Source organism: Podarcis melisellensis (genome assembly GCF_964234715.1).
Source record: "Podarcis melisellensis genome assembly, chromosome: 2".
Lineage (NCBI taxonomy): Eukaryota > Metazoa > Chordata > Lepidosauria > Squamata > Lacertidae > Podarcis > Podarcis melisellensis.
In genome coordinates, this window is record NC_138529.1 from 90,792,603 (window position 1) to 90,808,390 (window position 15,788).

At 40.0% G+C, this 15,788-nt stretch overlaps 1 protein-coding gene and 1 long non-coding RNA gene across 13 annotated transcripts in view; one reads left to right on the forward strand and one right to left on the reverse strand.

Moving 5' to 3' along the window:
* The first annotated feature begins 60 nt into the window (after positions 1 to 60).
* On the forward strand, positions 61 to 9,196 carry LOC309365394. 2 transcript variants are annotated; one of them, XR_014166100.1, is made up of 4 exons: positions 61 to 204; positions 4,908 to 4,953; positions 7,894 to 8,312; positions 9,023 to 9,134. It is a non-coding gene; the product is annotated as an uncharacterized lncRNA (long non-coding RNA). The 2 variants fall into 2 exon arrangements; XR_014166101.1 differs by lacking the exon at positions 61 to 204 and adding an exon at positions 1,789 to 1,955 and having other exon boundaries at positions 9,023 to 9,196.
* Positions 9,197 to 11,808: 2,612 nt separating this feature from the next.
* The window catches only part of LOC309364369 (contactin-4), a 528,932-nt gene continuing 524,952 nt past the window's right edge, over positions 11,809 to 15,788 (reverse strand). For 10 of the 11 annotated variants that reach the window (XM_081901475.1, XM_081901468.1, XM_081901471.1 and 7 more), the window contains 2 exons: positions 15,021 to 15,189; positions 11,809 to 13,282 (listed from right to left, as the gene is read on the reverse strand). In XM_081901475.1, the coding sequence (XP_081757601.1) occupies positions 13,182 to 13,282; positions 15,021 to 15,189 (270 nt within the window). In that variant the 3' untranslated portion in view covers positions 11,809 to 13,181. The remainder of the gene's footprint in view (positions 13,283 to 15,020; positions 15,190 to 15,788) is intronic. The other variant, XM_081901476.1, reaches the window with a different exon arrangement.

Here is a 15,788-nt window from a genome sequence, read left to right on the forward strand (position 1 = left end):
GGAGGCGGGTTGGCGGAGCCGCTCCTCCTTCAGCCCCGGCGCTCCGGGTGGGGTCGAGCTTCGAGGGCGGCCTTTCGCGCGCGGGTTTTTGGGGCGCCTCCGTCTTTCTACGAGGCTCCTCTGTGTTTAACTCCTCACCCCGCTGGCGACAGCGTGGCTTTCCTGAAGGGCTTGTTTATAGTTATTTGTCGCTTCGCACAAAAGGTTTGCGCCAAAAATTAGCTTAGCAGGGTGTTGCTGCTGCTGCTGTCGTCATTATTGTTTCCCATTTATTTATTTATGACCCCACTTTTTCCTCCGACAGGGACGCAAGGCAGCTTGTGGATAAAATTAGGGTTGTGATATTTCAAAAAGTAAAAGACACCCGCAAAGCTGTTGAGCCTTTTTTTTTGAAACTACCAAAATTGTTAAGCATTTTTTGGCAACAAACCCAAATTGTTGAGCTCCCCCCCCCCCCTTAGTAATTTTAAGCTTTTGGAGCTGCGTTTCTATCGCCGCTTCGTCAAAATTCCCCCCTGACCATTTTTACACCCGAAAATAAGGACATGTCATAATAAGGACATATATATTACAGACTAAGCAGCAGGACACCAGCCCCTCATAAAAGTACGGTAAGTCAGTTTCCAGAAGGACGCACTTTGCTTCGTAATTTTCTAGAAGCGCTGGAGAGTTGCATTTTTTCTTGTTTTAAGGAAAGCTCAAAGAGCCTGGCATCCCCAAACGGACACCAAGTTGGCGACCCACGTCCTAAACAACCAGCCTCCACTTGCTTTAATCCGGAAATAACAGAAATGGAAGCTTGGTGGGAACTAAGGAACAAACCAAAAAGCTAGAATTCAACAATGGCAATGCATTGTTTGCATGTAAAAAATAAATGTAGCCTTGTTTCAACTAAATTTTACTTGAGAGTAGACCCATTGAAATGAATGAGCATGTTAGAGATACCTATGCTGAGTAACAGTTGAATACCACCCACAGTATAAAAGCCTGATGCAATACAATGCAACTGAGAGGAAACAACTATAAAGTTAGAAAGGAGGAAGGTTTCACCCTATTAAAGGAAATCTTATGTAAGATGTACAAATCTGCACATTAACAGTCATTAAACCATCAAAAGTCATTATTAATACTCCCATTGTACATAGAAATGGAAAACAGTAAATGTAAGGGGGGTTATTAATTTAAATTTATAAAAGTTTCTATAGTGCCATGCCGTAAAATATCAATATTAAAACACGAAAGACCATTTAAATAATAAAAAATACAGATAATAATTATGGTGACTGACTTACCGGTAATCAATATAAAAATTAAACAGCTGCAGAGGCCTGTTGAACTTGCAAAACGTGTTTCCAAATTCTGTTTCCAGGTTTTTGCATGTTTTGCTATAACTATGCAGGACATAATTCTGGTATTTATACAACCATTCTATTAAAAGAACACAAAAAACTCAGCCAAATCTCAGACAAGTGCAATCATACAAAATCTATAGCATTATGTAAAATATTTTTACATTTTCCAAATGTTCTGTAAGTTGTCTCAGACTTGATACTTCACACAGTGCAAATCTTCAAACTGTGCTGTGTACAGTATTAGCAAGGAACATTCCATATTGTTTTCAGTGGCGTAGCGTGGGTTGTCAGCACCCGGGGCAAGGCAGGTAATATGCACCCCCTAACCCGTGGATTTGCGCCCCCTAAGCCGTGGATTTGTGCCCCCTAACCCCCAGATGTTGCGCCCGGTGCGGCCGGCCCCCCCTGCACCCCCCACGCTACGCCACTGATTGTTTTCTGAAATGCCTTGCAGAATGCTGTGGTGAAGCATATCGGGTATGAAAACCTCACATACTAGTTGTGCATTGCTGGCATGATCTTTAACCATTTTTTTCTGCTTCATAAGGTTCTCCTATGTAGTAGGATGATGAACCATTTTTTACAATTGGAAGAGAGTCAAGGGTAATTTTTGATGCGGCATGAAGAGCTCTTGTGTACAGTACAGAGAAAAACCAAAACCTTAGAGCTGCCTGCAGGACCATTCTAGATTGTACCCTGTATTTTGTCATGTAAAGCTTGAAAGCTGAAGATAAAATTATTCCTAAAAATTAGGCCCTCAAGTCAAATCCCAACTTTTAACAGCTTCACTAGAAGAGGGGGGGAAAAGTAGACTGAAATGGAAGTGAAATGAAATTACATTTTCTACTTCAGGACCTAAATATAGCCATCCACTTCTGTGAATCTTTTCAGGTGCTGCTCATTTCTCCAGCCTCAAATTCACACACACAGCAGTCTTCTACGTGCCTCAGTCAGTATTTCTCATGAAAATAAAATACCCTAAATTAAAACTTCAATAGTTTATACAGTATACTTGTTTACAATCTAATTATGGAAATTAATGGATAACTATCCATCACAACTACTTTCATGTACACATTTGTCGTTCTTTTTGAGGTATGTTCCTTAGTTTTCTATTAACAACAAACAGTCCTGTTTATTGTTACCATTCATGTGGTTGTGACTTTGCTTTCTCTTTGTTTGCTGAATGCCTTGTGTGTTTTCATCTGTGCTGATCGATCTGTGTAACAATGCTCTTTGCTAATACATTCTTTGATGCGATCATGGCGATTATGGTCTAGTTTTCTCCTGGTTTACCTTGCTCCTGACATAAATACAAAACTAACTTTTAAAAATACACTAGCACAGAATTTTCAGTTTATTTTATTTTTTAAAAAACAACGAAGCAGCTTTTAGTCTCAGAAAGTTTTAAATTGCTGTTTAAATGTATTTTTGTGGTGAGCATTCTCTTTTCTTTCTTTCGCCTCATTATTGTATGTCCGCTTTCTATCATAGAGTAATACTGTCCCTGGCTGAAAAAATCCTTCAGAAATCCACTGTTACAGCTGAATTTTTTGGATGACTAGTCTGAGTTGCCATTAAATACAGCTCTCTAGCTCATCTCCTTCCTCGTTAATTCTTCATGTTGCTTACCAACTGTTCAAGTTGGCTTCCCCTCCCAGCAACTGTTGTTCATAATTCAATTTTCCTATAGTTTCAATTATCAGCTAGCCCAGTGATGATAATTCTCCTTGATTGATTTAGAGCATTTGCATAGATAAAAATTTCATATCTATCACCAAAAAGCTGTAGTTTTGTGCATGCAGACACGATGAAGATCTGAATGGAACAGAAAATTTGGCTCTCCAAAATGTGGACAGGTGTACACAATTTTCCTCTTTTCCAGGCTGGTTGCTATCTTTGGGCTTGGGGATGTGGAGTATGAAAGGCCAAAGGTTAAAAAATGATAGTTCTAGCAATAACAAACCATGCAATCAAGCATATTGAATATTGATTCCAGTGTGTTTTCATGCAAAAAGCAGTGCCTGGCAATATTATGCTAGATGGCCTTATGGTTTGATTCAGGATAAAGCAACTTCCTATGTTCCATTGGTTTTCTTCGGAACGCCATGGTGGTCCAGAGGATTGTGTTACAAATTGGAATTTGAAACATGAAAGATGAATTAGAATTTACTGTTGTCACTTTTCTGGTCTGCACAGCAAGACCAGCCCCTTCACAGTGTCTGTTTGCATTGTTACCCATGAAGTTACTGTCTCTCAGTTGCATATCTAGGAAATGAAAGTGAATGTTTTATGTAATGTGTCTGCTGTGATTATGAATGGTAATTTGAATATGCTTTGTCTCTGAAAGAACTATGAAAGATAAGTAATATCTTGAGTCAGTGTACAGTACAAAAATACCAGTTCCCCAAATATACACAATAAGAATATTATAAAAATATTTTTGGAATCTGGTATGCCTTGTGGTCTTTTGAGCCTCTGGTGTGATGCAAACTCCTGTACTTTTTAGCTTTGGTGGTATTTACTTCGCAAGCTTCTCCCATACAGGTGACTCTTACTGTAAAGGGCACAGGAAGGGCTTTTTAGGGGGATGGGGAAAAGAGCAATGTAAAGAGTCATTTTTTCCAAAGAATCTTTGTCATGCTGAATTTGTCTTTCCAATTATACAGGGTAAATTGTTGTTTTGACCATGACCATTTGTCACATTTGGATTATCATATCTTGGCTTACTAAACCAAAATATGAAGAAGCTTTGCTTCTTTCTTTCAATGAGTGGGTTAACAAACTAGGAAATCTTCCATTAGCCATTGTTTCCAGTTCCATCTGTACTAGGAAACTGTGGTTTCTGAAACCATTCTTTGTAGTTGTATTGATATCCTACCTTGTTCCAAAGCCATTCACTATAGTGTCTTGGCTCATATGAACCATTAAACTTTAATTATAGAATAATTGTAAGTCTGCCCTGTGACTTGGAGTAGCTGATGCACTGCCGAATATAAAGCCCCTCCAGGGAGGGTCTTGCACCACATATCACCATAGTCTGCACCTTTGGCGGGTGAAGCAGGAGCTTGTGTTGTGGTAGAATCACCAGTGGAGTCTGGTGGAATAAGACCTCTGTTGAATCAAAACCCCTATCAGCAATTTAAAGCAAAAAAGAAAGAAAGAAAGAAAGAAAGAAAGAAAGAAAGAAAGAAAAAGGCAGGCAGGGGAAAGAAACTCCAGGTGCTTATTATTAAGCACCCCCCTCATACATTTCAGGGGGGAAAAATTCATTAGCAAAGGCATGCTGATAAACAGGAGAAATTGCTTTAAAAGTGCCCTTGATAAAGGAATTGTTCTGAAAGGGATTGGATGCATATTAAGCAATATTTTGTCCCCCGTCCCCCCGCAATTCCCCCTCTTTTGGTCTTGATAGTAATAGTTCCTTGGTTGTTTTTTTACTGTTTCCCTGCAAGGTTCATTCATATCTCAGGTTATTAAGCCAGTTTATAATTGTCTGAACAAGCTCATTACATCACATGACCTTACCATTAAATTGACTAACCTTTTGTTTAGTTGTCATAATCATCATTATTGGGGTACAGTCTGCCAGTTAGTAGCTGTGAGTAATTTCCCCTTCATTTCGATAATGCTCATGGTTTATATTGTACATAGAACAAGTCTTCTGCTCCCGGAAGCGTTTTGCCAACAAAATAAAAACAGTACATCCAAATATTACATTTTCTATAAAAGTCAGTTATCTGAGCCTTTCTACCTTCCTTTTGTTATCCTTTAGGATAGGCAAGAAAACAGGCCTTAGAGATTAGTGCTTAAATCTTTTTGGATTGTTTTTAATTAAAGTGAAAATCAGCTGTGGAAAATTAAACACAGTTGAGTCTTGACTAAGGGGAACAAGTGTTAGCAATGTAGCAACTAGAAGCAAAAACCAAAACCCAGATCCCTGAACTCTGAGGCTGTATTATAGTATTCTATGGAAGAACACTGGATTTGATTTGCAGTCTTTGTGTTCCGAATTCTGGAGAAAAATGGCCTGGATACAGGTAAGTAGTTATAAATAAAAGTGTTACATCTGAAGGGAAGGAGTGTGGTGCACACTTTCCCATAATATGCCACCAATATCTTTGCTATTTGGATGGAACCACACAGCTTATTTTTGTGTGCCTTGATAATATTGTTAAGGTTTAGTCAACCAAGCATTGCGCTTGGTCAATACAGATGGTAATTGCATAGGAGAGTGTGTGGTGAATTATATCTCGGTGCAAGTGGACCTCATGCAGCAGGACTTTTCCTCTCTCTCCTCCCCAGTGCACACCCTGAGAATGTGTTCCAGAGGGTTGAGTCACCCTTTGGAGCAGATATTTAGGGCATGTGAGGGGTCTGGAGAGGGGAGAAACTGGAAGTCCTATTGCATAAGCAAAACTCCATTTCATAAGTGGGTAGACACCATTAGATACCATTCATTGTTTTTAAAACAACTGTTGAAATAAATTAGTCAGCTGCTATCTTGAACTCAGTTTTTGTTTTTTATGATTTGACAGCCCTACTTTTTGTGATTTCTCATGTGCTGGTCTTCGATTCTTGCATTTCAAGAATTTAGTCACCCCACCCCCTTCTTTCCCGGTGACTAAGGGATCATTCTTTTTACAACCATGGATCATTCCTGTGTAATATTTGTGTGTCTCTTTTTGCCATTTTGCCCTGAAGTTCAGGTAGTGAAACATAGTTGTGATTTTCACTATCTGATTGACTTCATCTCCTTTATTTCATGAGCATTTGTCAGAGGGTAACATTCATAGTTTTCAAGGCCTTTTATAAAGTTTAAGTATCACTCACCTTATTGTACAGATGGAAACATTAGGCAGAGCAAACCCTATGCACTTATACAGTATTCAGTACAAACAACTATATTACATTTGTTTCCTGCCCTTAACTCAGGTTGCTCAGGGCTCTGTGCATAAGATCTTTTTCTCATTCCTGCTTTTAATGTCATTCTTAATGAACCCCACTGCTTAGAACCATTTTGATAATTGTGAAATGTACATTATATTTCTGTGACATTGAATCAAGGAGTGGGGACACAATTTGTTCCCAATTTATACTGTAAACTGTTGACTTTCAGTTACCTACCTATAATAGTTTAGGACTGAATCCAACTAAGTCCTTGGGCATTTCTCCCACCCCCCACTTTCCTCACTTCCCTTGTACTATCCCCAAATGTGTCCCGGAGAGATGGGGGAACACCCATAACAGATATTTTTGGGGGAGAAGAGGGAAGGGGAGCTCCAGGTTTTGTGTGAGTGGAGTTCAATGACTTAGTTGGATACAATCTTCATCTTTCACCACCCGCCTAGAATAGGTTTTGTAAAAAGTTCTGAGGAATAAGATGCTGCTGTTGCTATTTTACTGTTGTGTAGTGACATTTTGTATTCTGACACTGCTATGATCATCAGCATATGACTTGGCTGACCAGAACCCTTATTTTTTTGCGAACTTCAGTGATGTATGAATCTAGCCCTTGTTGAAATACAGTGGTGCCCCGCAAGACGAATGCCTCGCAAGACGAAAAACCCGCAAGACGAAAGGGTTTTTCGGTATTTGCGTCGCTTCGCTAGACGATTTTCCCTATGGGCTTGCTTCGCAAGAAGAAAGCCCATAGGGAAATCTCCGGGGACCTCTTTTAAATGCTGGCGGTGGGGAGCAAAGCCTTCCCCCCCCCCTCCGGCCTTCAGAAGAGGTCCAGGAAGGCCGGCGGGGGCCAAAAGGCTTTGCTCCCCACCACCAGCATTTTAAAAGCGGTCCGGGATAGCAGGGAAGCGCTTCCCGCTATCCCGGACGGCTTTTGAAGGCAGACGGGGGGGGAGCAAAAAATTTGCCCCCCGCCGGCCTTCAGAAGAGGTCCTCTTCTGAAGGCCGGCGGGGGGCGAAAGTCTTTGCTCCCCCCTGCCTGCCTTCCCGGGAGAGCGGAGAAACGCAGCCTGTCCCCCGACCTCTTCTGAAGGCTGGCGGGGGACAAAAGTCTTTGCTCCCCCCTGCCTACCTTCCCGGGAGAGCGGAGAAACGCGCTGCGTTTCTCCGCTCTCCCGGACGGCTTTTGAAGGCAGGCAGGGGGGAGCAAAGACTTTCGTCCCCCGCCGGCCTTCAGAAGAGGTCGGGGGACAGACTGTCCCCGGACCTGGTCTGAAGGCGGTTTCCATAGGAACGCATTGATTGATTTTCAATGCATTCCTATGGGAAACCATGCTTCGCAAGACGAAAAACTCGCAAGACTAAAAGACTTGCGGAACGAATTAATTTCGTCTTGCGAGGCACCACTGTACACACTTCATAGATGGTAGGCATGGCCCAACATCGTTTCCCTTATGTCTCCCTATGAAATATCCCCATCTCTTTGTAGCTATGATTACGAAAACCAGGTTTGTAGCAAAGCATCAGCTTCTTAGAGTACAATTTGGGTACAAGTGAAGTGTATCAATGATGATTCTACTTTGAACTCCCTTTTTATCTGAAGAAGAAAAGAAATATCTTTCGGTTTGTTCTCTAGAACCACATGAGTTTCAGAGGGCCCTGCATCACTGAATAAAGTAAAGAAATCAAAAGCAATGCTTAGACCCTGGGAGTTAGTTTGAGGAGCTCTGCTTTCCTGCCTTGGAACATTCTTCAGTCTGTTATTAAATATGGATGCAGTTCAATGTTGAAACTGATCTCAAAATAAACGACAAAGGAATCCAATATTGCTTAAAATATTGCAATGGTTTTGTAACAAACCTAGCTAAGTTCTATCAAGGAAGTTTTAGAGGTTGTTAATGTTAAAGACATTTCTGTCGTATACTGCAGCGGTATCCTTTGACCCAAAGATGAGCAAAATGTCACAAAGCTTTGTTCTTCATAATAATGCATTCCTACAAGCAAATCACTGAAGCTGTTACAATAAAACTGGTGGGAGATGACGATCCAAGAAAAGTAAGTCGTCCCCCCCCCCCATGTGTAAATTACTTATGGAATGTACTGCCAGAAGGATATGGTGATGCTCACAAATTGTAGAGTTGTTGTTTTTTAAATTGATTATGGTTCCATGACATAAGATTCTAAAGACCACAATTTAGCATAAAAATTAGCATGCTGAACCCCATCGAGTTTGATCCTAGTCTTACGTCTCCAGTTTCCATTAGAATTGCCCCCCAAAATAAAGCCTTGGTCAATCAGACCAAACATCTTCCTATTTTAACATTGTACTTTACGTGGTAGTCATTCTTGATACCACAAGGAAATCCAAAATGACGCTTCATGGCAATCTCTGCCCCTTGCATGTTTGCTTCTGAGCACCATACCGCTTCTGAAATCAGGATGCTCCATAAAGCTGTCGTGACTAAAATGTAAAACTCCGTCCCTTAATTTGCCATTAAAGCCACTGTGACCTTTCAAATCATTTGCCATGTCAAATATTCCATAAGAAGTAATATCAGTGAAGGTTCCCCTTGTTACAGTAGAGATGGCAAATCACAGAATGAAGAAGAGTCATAGCCCTGTTTCTGGTTTTCAGGAAACTTTTTGTTAAAATGAAATATATCCTTTCATTATTTATTTGTTATTTTGAATGAAAACGTTTTTATATCACCCTTCATCAGCTTTGGATTCAAAGTAGCTTATTAGTATATAAAATATACTATTAGCAGATGCCTGCTGCCAAGAATATTGCATCATTGGCACCAGACACACCTCTATAGCAGGGATGTTTCACAAGAAAGGGAAATTCCACAAATCACCACAGTAAGTACAAGAAAGCCAGCACATGTATCACAAGGCACTGAAATTATTCCTTGCCAAGGGCTTTGAGTCTATGCCATGGGTAGGCAAACTAAGGCCTACCATGAAGAGAGCCTCTGTGTAAACCAGGCGCTCTGTTTTTTTAGAAGGAAAATTAACATAACCTTAGTCTCTATAACAGGACATTCGTTTGAAGGGCAAGTTATATGGGTAACATTTTTATTGTGCTATAAATAACACAAGAATACAACAGAGCTTATAATATGAATGCATTTTCATTTGTTTTGTGCCTCGGGATACCTTGTATGAGAATGCTCATCTATGTTGCAGCTGCATACCTATAATAGGGTGTGAGTTCGTATGTGCTCTTGTTGAGCTCTTGTGTTTTGATAAACATTTACGTTTGGAATCTTTTATCATGTAGTGAACAAGTTAGTCTCCTGCTAGCCATGTCCCAGACCCAAGCCCTATTTTTGATGCAATGTACACACAGAGAACTTATCACACGGAAGGGCTACCTGTATCCCTTTGTTGTCACAGTTCACTGCTTCATTGAAATGAATGGGAAACCACTATGAACAGAAGGAGAAATGGTTTAGGGCTTAAGCTTCTGGTCTTGAGTCTCTTCAACTCCTTTTCCAATACCTGTTACTGGGCAGTGGCTACGCTTTATACCCTTTAATGCCCTCTTTTTCTGGAGCAAATTCAAAAGGCTAGCTTCATTTTTGCACCTTAAATACAGTTGCAAGGAAGGTGAAATGAAGTAATAAATATGCACCTGATTCACTTGCAGGATAAGCCTCTGCTTGTCTACTCAAGGGTCAGTCTAACTTCAATGGGTCTTGCTCCCAGATAAGTGTAGAATTGCAGCCTTGATGTTTCACCAGATAAATTGACCAGCCAACCCAATAAATGGTGCATCTTGGCTAGTGAGGTGCTGAAGTTTGAACTAGGCAGTATTCGAAGTCCAGCTGTCTGCAGTTTCAGCCTTTGCTTCTTGGCACCTTGCTGTGAACTTCTGTAGCTCCATCTCTCATTCCCAAACTTAGGCTCCTGGATATTGCTACAAGCACACATACAGTTTCCAACGATATCAGGACTACTTGGAAATGTGGTTCCTGTGGTTTCCGACATCCCCAGAAAGGGCACCAGGAACCTTTTCGCAGTGAGGGGTCACTAGTATCCTTAAAGACATCAGGAACCATGGGAAGTACATATCCAAAGGTTCTTATGGTCTTGAGTGTCTAGGGTTTAATGGCGCTCTGGCTTGCGAGCCTTTGCTACTGCTATCCATAGTCAAGTTTGGAAATGAGGAATGCATGTGTGTCTTTTGGGGCTTTCATTGCAGGGTTTGAAGGCAGCAAACCTCTAGCTCTTCCTACAATCCCAATTACAGCATTGGCATAGGCTCTTAATTAGAAATAAACATTTGTTTTAAAATTATTTTAAAATAATGTTTTTCTTCTTTTCTTTTCTTTTTAATGGTGCCCATTCCATGTTGAGTTTTTGGAAATCTGTCCACCACTGATCCTGGGTGTTTTCACAACACAAACAGTTGAGATTAAGAGTGTAATGGAGTATATATATTTTTTTTAACAAATAACCACCACGAATGTAGGAAAAATGCCTATAAACACAGGAATATTTACAAATAACAGAATATTTATTACCAATAACTATAAAAAAGATTACATCTGCTAGATCACTGATAAATATCATTTACACTGGGGAGAAAAACTACAAGGCTTTTTTTCTTTCATTTTCTTTCTTTTGTGGGTTTTTTTGTTTTGTTTTTGTTTTTACATAGAAGTAACCATATCAAACTAAGAAAGGAACACAGCTTGAAATACTGACAATATTTCTCTGGTTAACACCCCTGACTTACACAAGTGGAATCCTGATTATGAGTTACTTAATAAATATATTCTGAAAGTAGTTTAAAAGTTAGCTTGTATTGTTCTGGAAGCAAAACAGACAAATTACAGGCAAATTTAAACTATCAGGAAGAACAAATTATAAACCTCTGCAGTGCATTTTTTTTTAATTTGGGGAAAAGAATGAACAGAAAGCTTCACTGATGTCTTAATTATTATTGTTCCATCTGAGCATATGTACAAAATTTTACCCCAGTAACAAATAAATCTTTTGTATTAATATATTTTTTATTTTTAAATTCTGGGCATGGTTCATATACCTTCCCAGACTCTGGTGAACACATGGAGTGGAGCATGGATGGAGCTCTGCATGTGCAAGCTTGTGCAGAAGTTCATATGTTCCTCATTGAGAACCGGTATGCACACCCAAGTCAGTGGAGATAGTGCTCAACCCAAGCTTTCATGGAAATGGATGACAGCTTCATAGGAAAATGTCATGATGGACTGCAATCACTGTCACATTTGAATAGGATTTTATCAACATGCTAGATATGTATAAAGAGCTTGTCAAGAAAATTAAAGCTAGGTCTTCAGAACACTCTTCAGGTGTTGGGTTCTGTTCACTTGTGCTAGCAAAAAGGCAAGAGGGTTTGATATCTTAAAATAAAGGAGCTATTTGGAAGTGCATAGAGACACCCAGACATACATATAATTTTTTTTTAATGGAAAAAAGCCTTTTTAGGGAAGTATTCACTAGAATGGTATTTATTAGAGTTAGCTTATAACCTATACTCAAACAAAAATCGTATAAACAGAGATAATTTCGGAATTCAGTTTATGAAACCAAACTATAGAGAATTACAGTTAAACATGTACCTGTCAAAAGAAACATATGTTCCAACACAGAAATCAGCATACTTATGTTTCATTTAAAGTCTCACAGACGCACAGACTTCCTTATTAAAATGGTGCAAATCCAGAATTACATAAATTGCTCAAAGGGTGGAATTTCAAGATTTTCACCGCATTCAGCATCTTGTCCTTTGCTATAGCAACATCTGGTCTACATTACTATAGGAGCGATCACGACTAAATGGAACGAATGTTCAATTTAATATTTATTAATTTTTTAGAGAAAACTCAAGTACATTCAAATGAAAATCTTTGCTATGCATCATTAAAATATTAGCTAGCTGATACTATGCAGTTGACTTACACAAACCTGAAAGCAAATGCATTGAAAGTTATTTTAGATTTGTCTTTTTTTGTAATTTGATCCAAGAATGAACACTTTACATGTCATTTAAACAAACAAAAAAACCACTCTAGCTGCTTTAAATAGCAGCATGATCCATCTTCCTCCTCTGCACATATTGGGGGAAAGGATCCTGAAAAAGTATTCCAGGGAACCTTCCTCTTCCCTCTCCCAGTCCTCCAGCTGGCTGTACTGCTGGCACCAGACATTTATATCCTGTCTTTCATCTAGCAGCCCACTCCATCCCTCCTTGTGGAAGTCGTCTGTGCATCAGGGGCTAGGAATGGCCAATGGATAAAGCCCAGTGCCCACAAGTGCTGCAATAGCAGCAGCAAACCTGAGGCCATCAGGGAGAGGGGAGGGAAGACTTCATATAATGCCTGTTTGGGATCCTACCTGTGTACAGATAAGCCCAGGTACCTTGAAGAATGGATCGAGGTCAAAAGAGCTTTGCCAGTGCACTCTTGTAAAACTATACAATCAATTTGAAACCAGTGTACTGAGAACTTTCGACCTGGCTATAAAACATTCCAAAACAACGTATTTTTGCAACAGTAAATGCCATCAATAGCATTTCATAGCAGAGGGGGAAAGAAATTAATATCTACATCATATGTTAACTTTAAAAAAGTCTATAAAACACTAAATATATAATAAAAAATATGCATATAAGGACATATGTAAACTGCTTTGGTAACATCATATTACAGATGTTTTCAGTGCATTGCAGAGTTTCCAAAGAAACTTCAGACAAAGCTATATTTGCTTTGAGGAAGTACTGTATAATGCCATTCCTAGAGAAGCATAAAACATTTTTTTTTCCAGTAGTAAGATGTACTCGAACAACAATATTACTTAGTACTGGGTGTCTTCAAAACAACTAGCTAAATGTTGCTTAGTTATATTATAAACAGGAAGTCCTTTAGATATTTTTTGTCATAAACTTGATCTAGCTGTGAGGGAAATCATTATTGTGCTGATGGCTGACAACGTACAAGCATTTGAAGTAGAAGCACCCGACCCTCTCACATAGGCATCTAGGAGGAGAAGAAAAAAGAAATCACAAGGTTTGATATCTTGCAGCTTCACATACATGAACAAGTGACATAACTCGCCTCACTTTTCTGGTGCTCCTGCATTCAGTAAAATGAAAGAATTACTTTGGCACTGATTCAAATGGAAAGCTTTTATACTGACAGAAATGCTAAGTAGCAGGAAGGAAAAACAGGGATTGGGGCTCTAGTCCAGAGTTTCAGTGTGCATGCAAAAATTCTGCATAAAAGTATTGCCAATTCCACTGTAATGCAGTGGCAGCTCCACATGCACCGAAGTGTTTTGACATACGTTTCCTGCCTTTATATCTTGCCTTCCCTCCAAAGAGCTCAAGGTGGTTTATATGGTTTCCCCCTATCTTTAGCCTCACAGCCACCTTGTGTGGTACATTTGCTGAGAGACTATAACTAGTCCAAGATAGAGATGCGAAGGCCTGGAAAAAAACCCGGAAAAATGGGGGGGGGGACATTCTTTTTTTCTGGGTTTTTTCCAGGTCTTCCCATCTCTAGTCTAAGGTCACACTCAATGAGGTTCTTGGCCATGTAAGAATTTGTACCCAGGTCTCCATAATTCATTAGCTGGCATTTAAGTTGCCACAATAATTTTTGGTAACAACAATAATAAAATATTGTTATGTGAATGGAAAAACCCTAGTGTACACGGGAGCCCCATATAAACCTGTTGTGCTCTGTGTTGTGGGTAGTAGAGCTAATGACTAAAGCAAGACTATTCTTTTGCTCCTGACTTAGTACTTGTTATGTGCCCGCAGGAAAACTACTGCAATGCCATAATTAACCTTTAACACAACTCCACTTTTGTAGGGACAATTTACTGTCATTTTAGGTGCACAGAGGGATAAATTCTAGTGCTTTGTTTGGCCACACAACTGAAAATGCCTATATAAAAAGAATCTCCCATTATGATTGAAAAACCATTAAGCAGAAAAGGAGGGCCTTTTCTTTTGCAAGAGTTTATTCAAAGAAGATAGTTACAAAACTGAGAAAGTCACCTTCTGTTCTAACTAAAGAAAATTTCATTCATTGCCAGGGCCAGCCTGAGACATTTTGGCACCTGAAGTGAAGCCCAAAATGCCATCCCTCCCTACTGGGTAAGTAAAGATCTACATCAGGAACAAGTGGGGCTGGGGAGCATCAGTTTAACTTTTCCAGACCATTGAAGTGGTAATCAAAGGCCATTGCAAGACGAGGGGGTGTACTCTGAATCACTCGGGGTGGGAGCAGAGCCCAGAGGATCCCAGAGGGCAGCTCATGCCATTTCTTTCTTTGGGTGGGAGGAGACCAGGGCCTCCTATTTCCCAAAAGGCTGCAGTAGAGGCGGCATGGGGGATGCTCCTGAGGATATAGCAGATCCAGCCTCACAAGTAATGTGTGTCAGTGGGCAATGCATTCCTTGGGGGCTGGATCTGCTGCCTGAGGCGGTTGTCTCATCTTGCCTTATGGGTGGGCCAGCCTGCTCTGGCTAATATGACCATGATATAGATATATAATGTACAAAACTGAAGAATTCTGAATACCGTCATATGGGTGACAGAAGAATCATTAACAACACTATAGTAAGATACTTCCTTGGCACTTCCTTTATTACATTTTAAAAGCACTCTGCAATAAAGTTCTATGCACAGAGAAACAGATTCAGCCCTGGATCATTCATGGGGGGAGACTGAAGTACCCTCACATGGCAAAGAACAACAAGGGCTCTTACTTGATATCTTTGGAATTCGGATCTGCTCGCTGCTACTGCCATCTCCTCCATCACTGAATGGCTTTATTTCTATGATGTAATCTTCATCAAAAGGCAGCGAAAGCTCCACAGATGTTTTGTTAGTTTCTATAACAGATGTGCTGCTTTGTCTATTCCATCTGTATAAAACCTAGACCGTATTTTTAGCCAAGGGGAAGAAAGAAAGGAAGAAAAAAAAGCAAGAGCCTTAGATTTTCTATAGAAGTTGCTTCTATTTCTAGGACTTCTATTAATAGCTAATCAACTCTTATAGTCCCTAGAAAAAATATATGCCTTGGCTTTTGAAAAGTCGTGTGGCTTTTTGTCATACTCTTGAGCATTAGGATGCATTACTTTCATTCTCTTGTTGGTTTTGTGAAGTCAGAGCAGTTCATGTAGCTCTGCTCTCCTTGAGATCAAAATACCGTACTTGGTAGAATTGCACCAAAAATTTCATGTCTTATGATCTGCAAATGCCAATACATCACCACCATGCTGAGAAGCTGCTGTTGCACCAGTGTCACAATGGCTGCAACAACTCAAGCTCCCCATGCAAGACCTTGCCTGTATCAGATGAGGGTGGAAAGGCAGCCCGGCAAGGAAGTGGACTGAAATATTAAGCAGAAGTCATCAGGATGAACAACTCCCTTGCTACTTGCAGCACTGCAGACATTAGTAATATCTCATGAGCCTAGGCAGCACAGCATTAAGCTCATGCTTTGTGGTTCTTTCTACAATCGAGCGGTATAT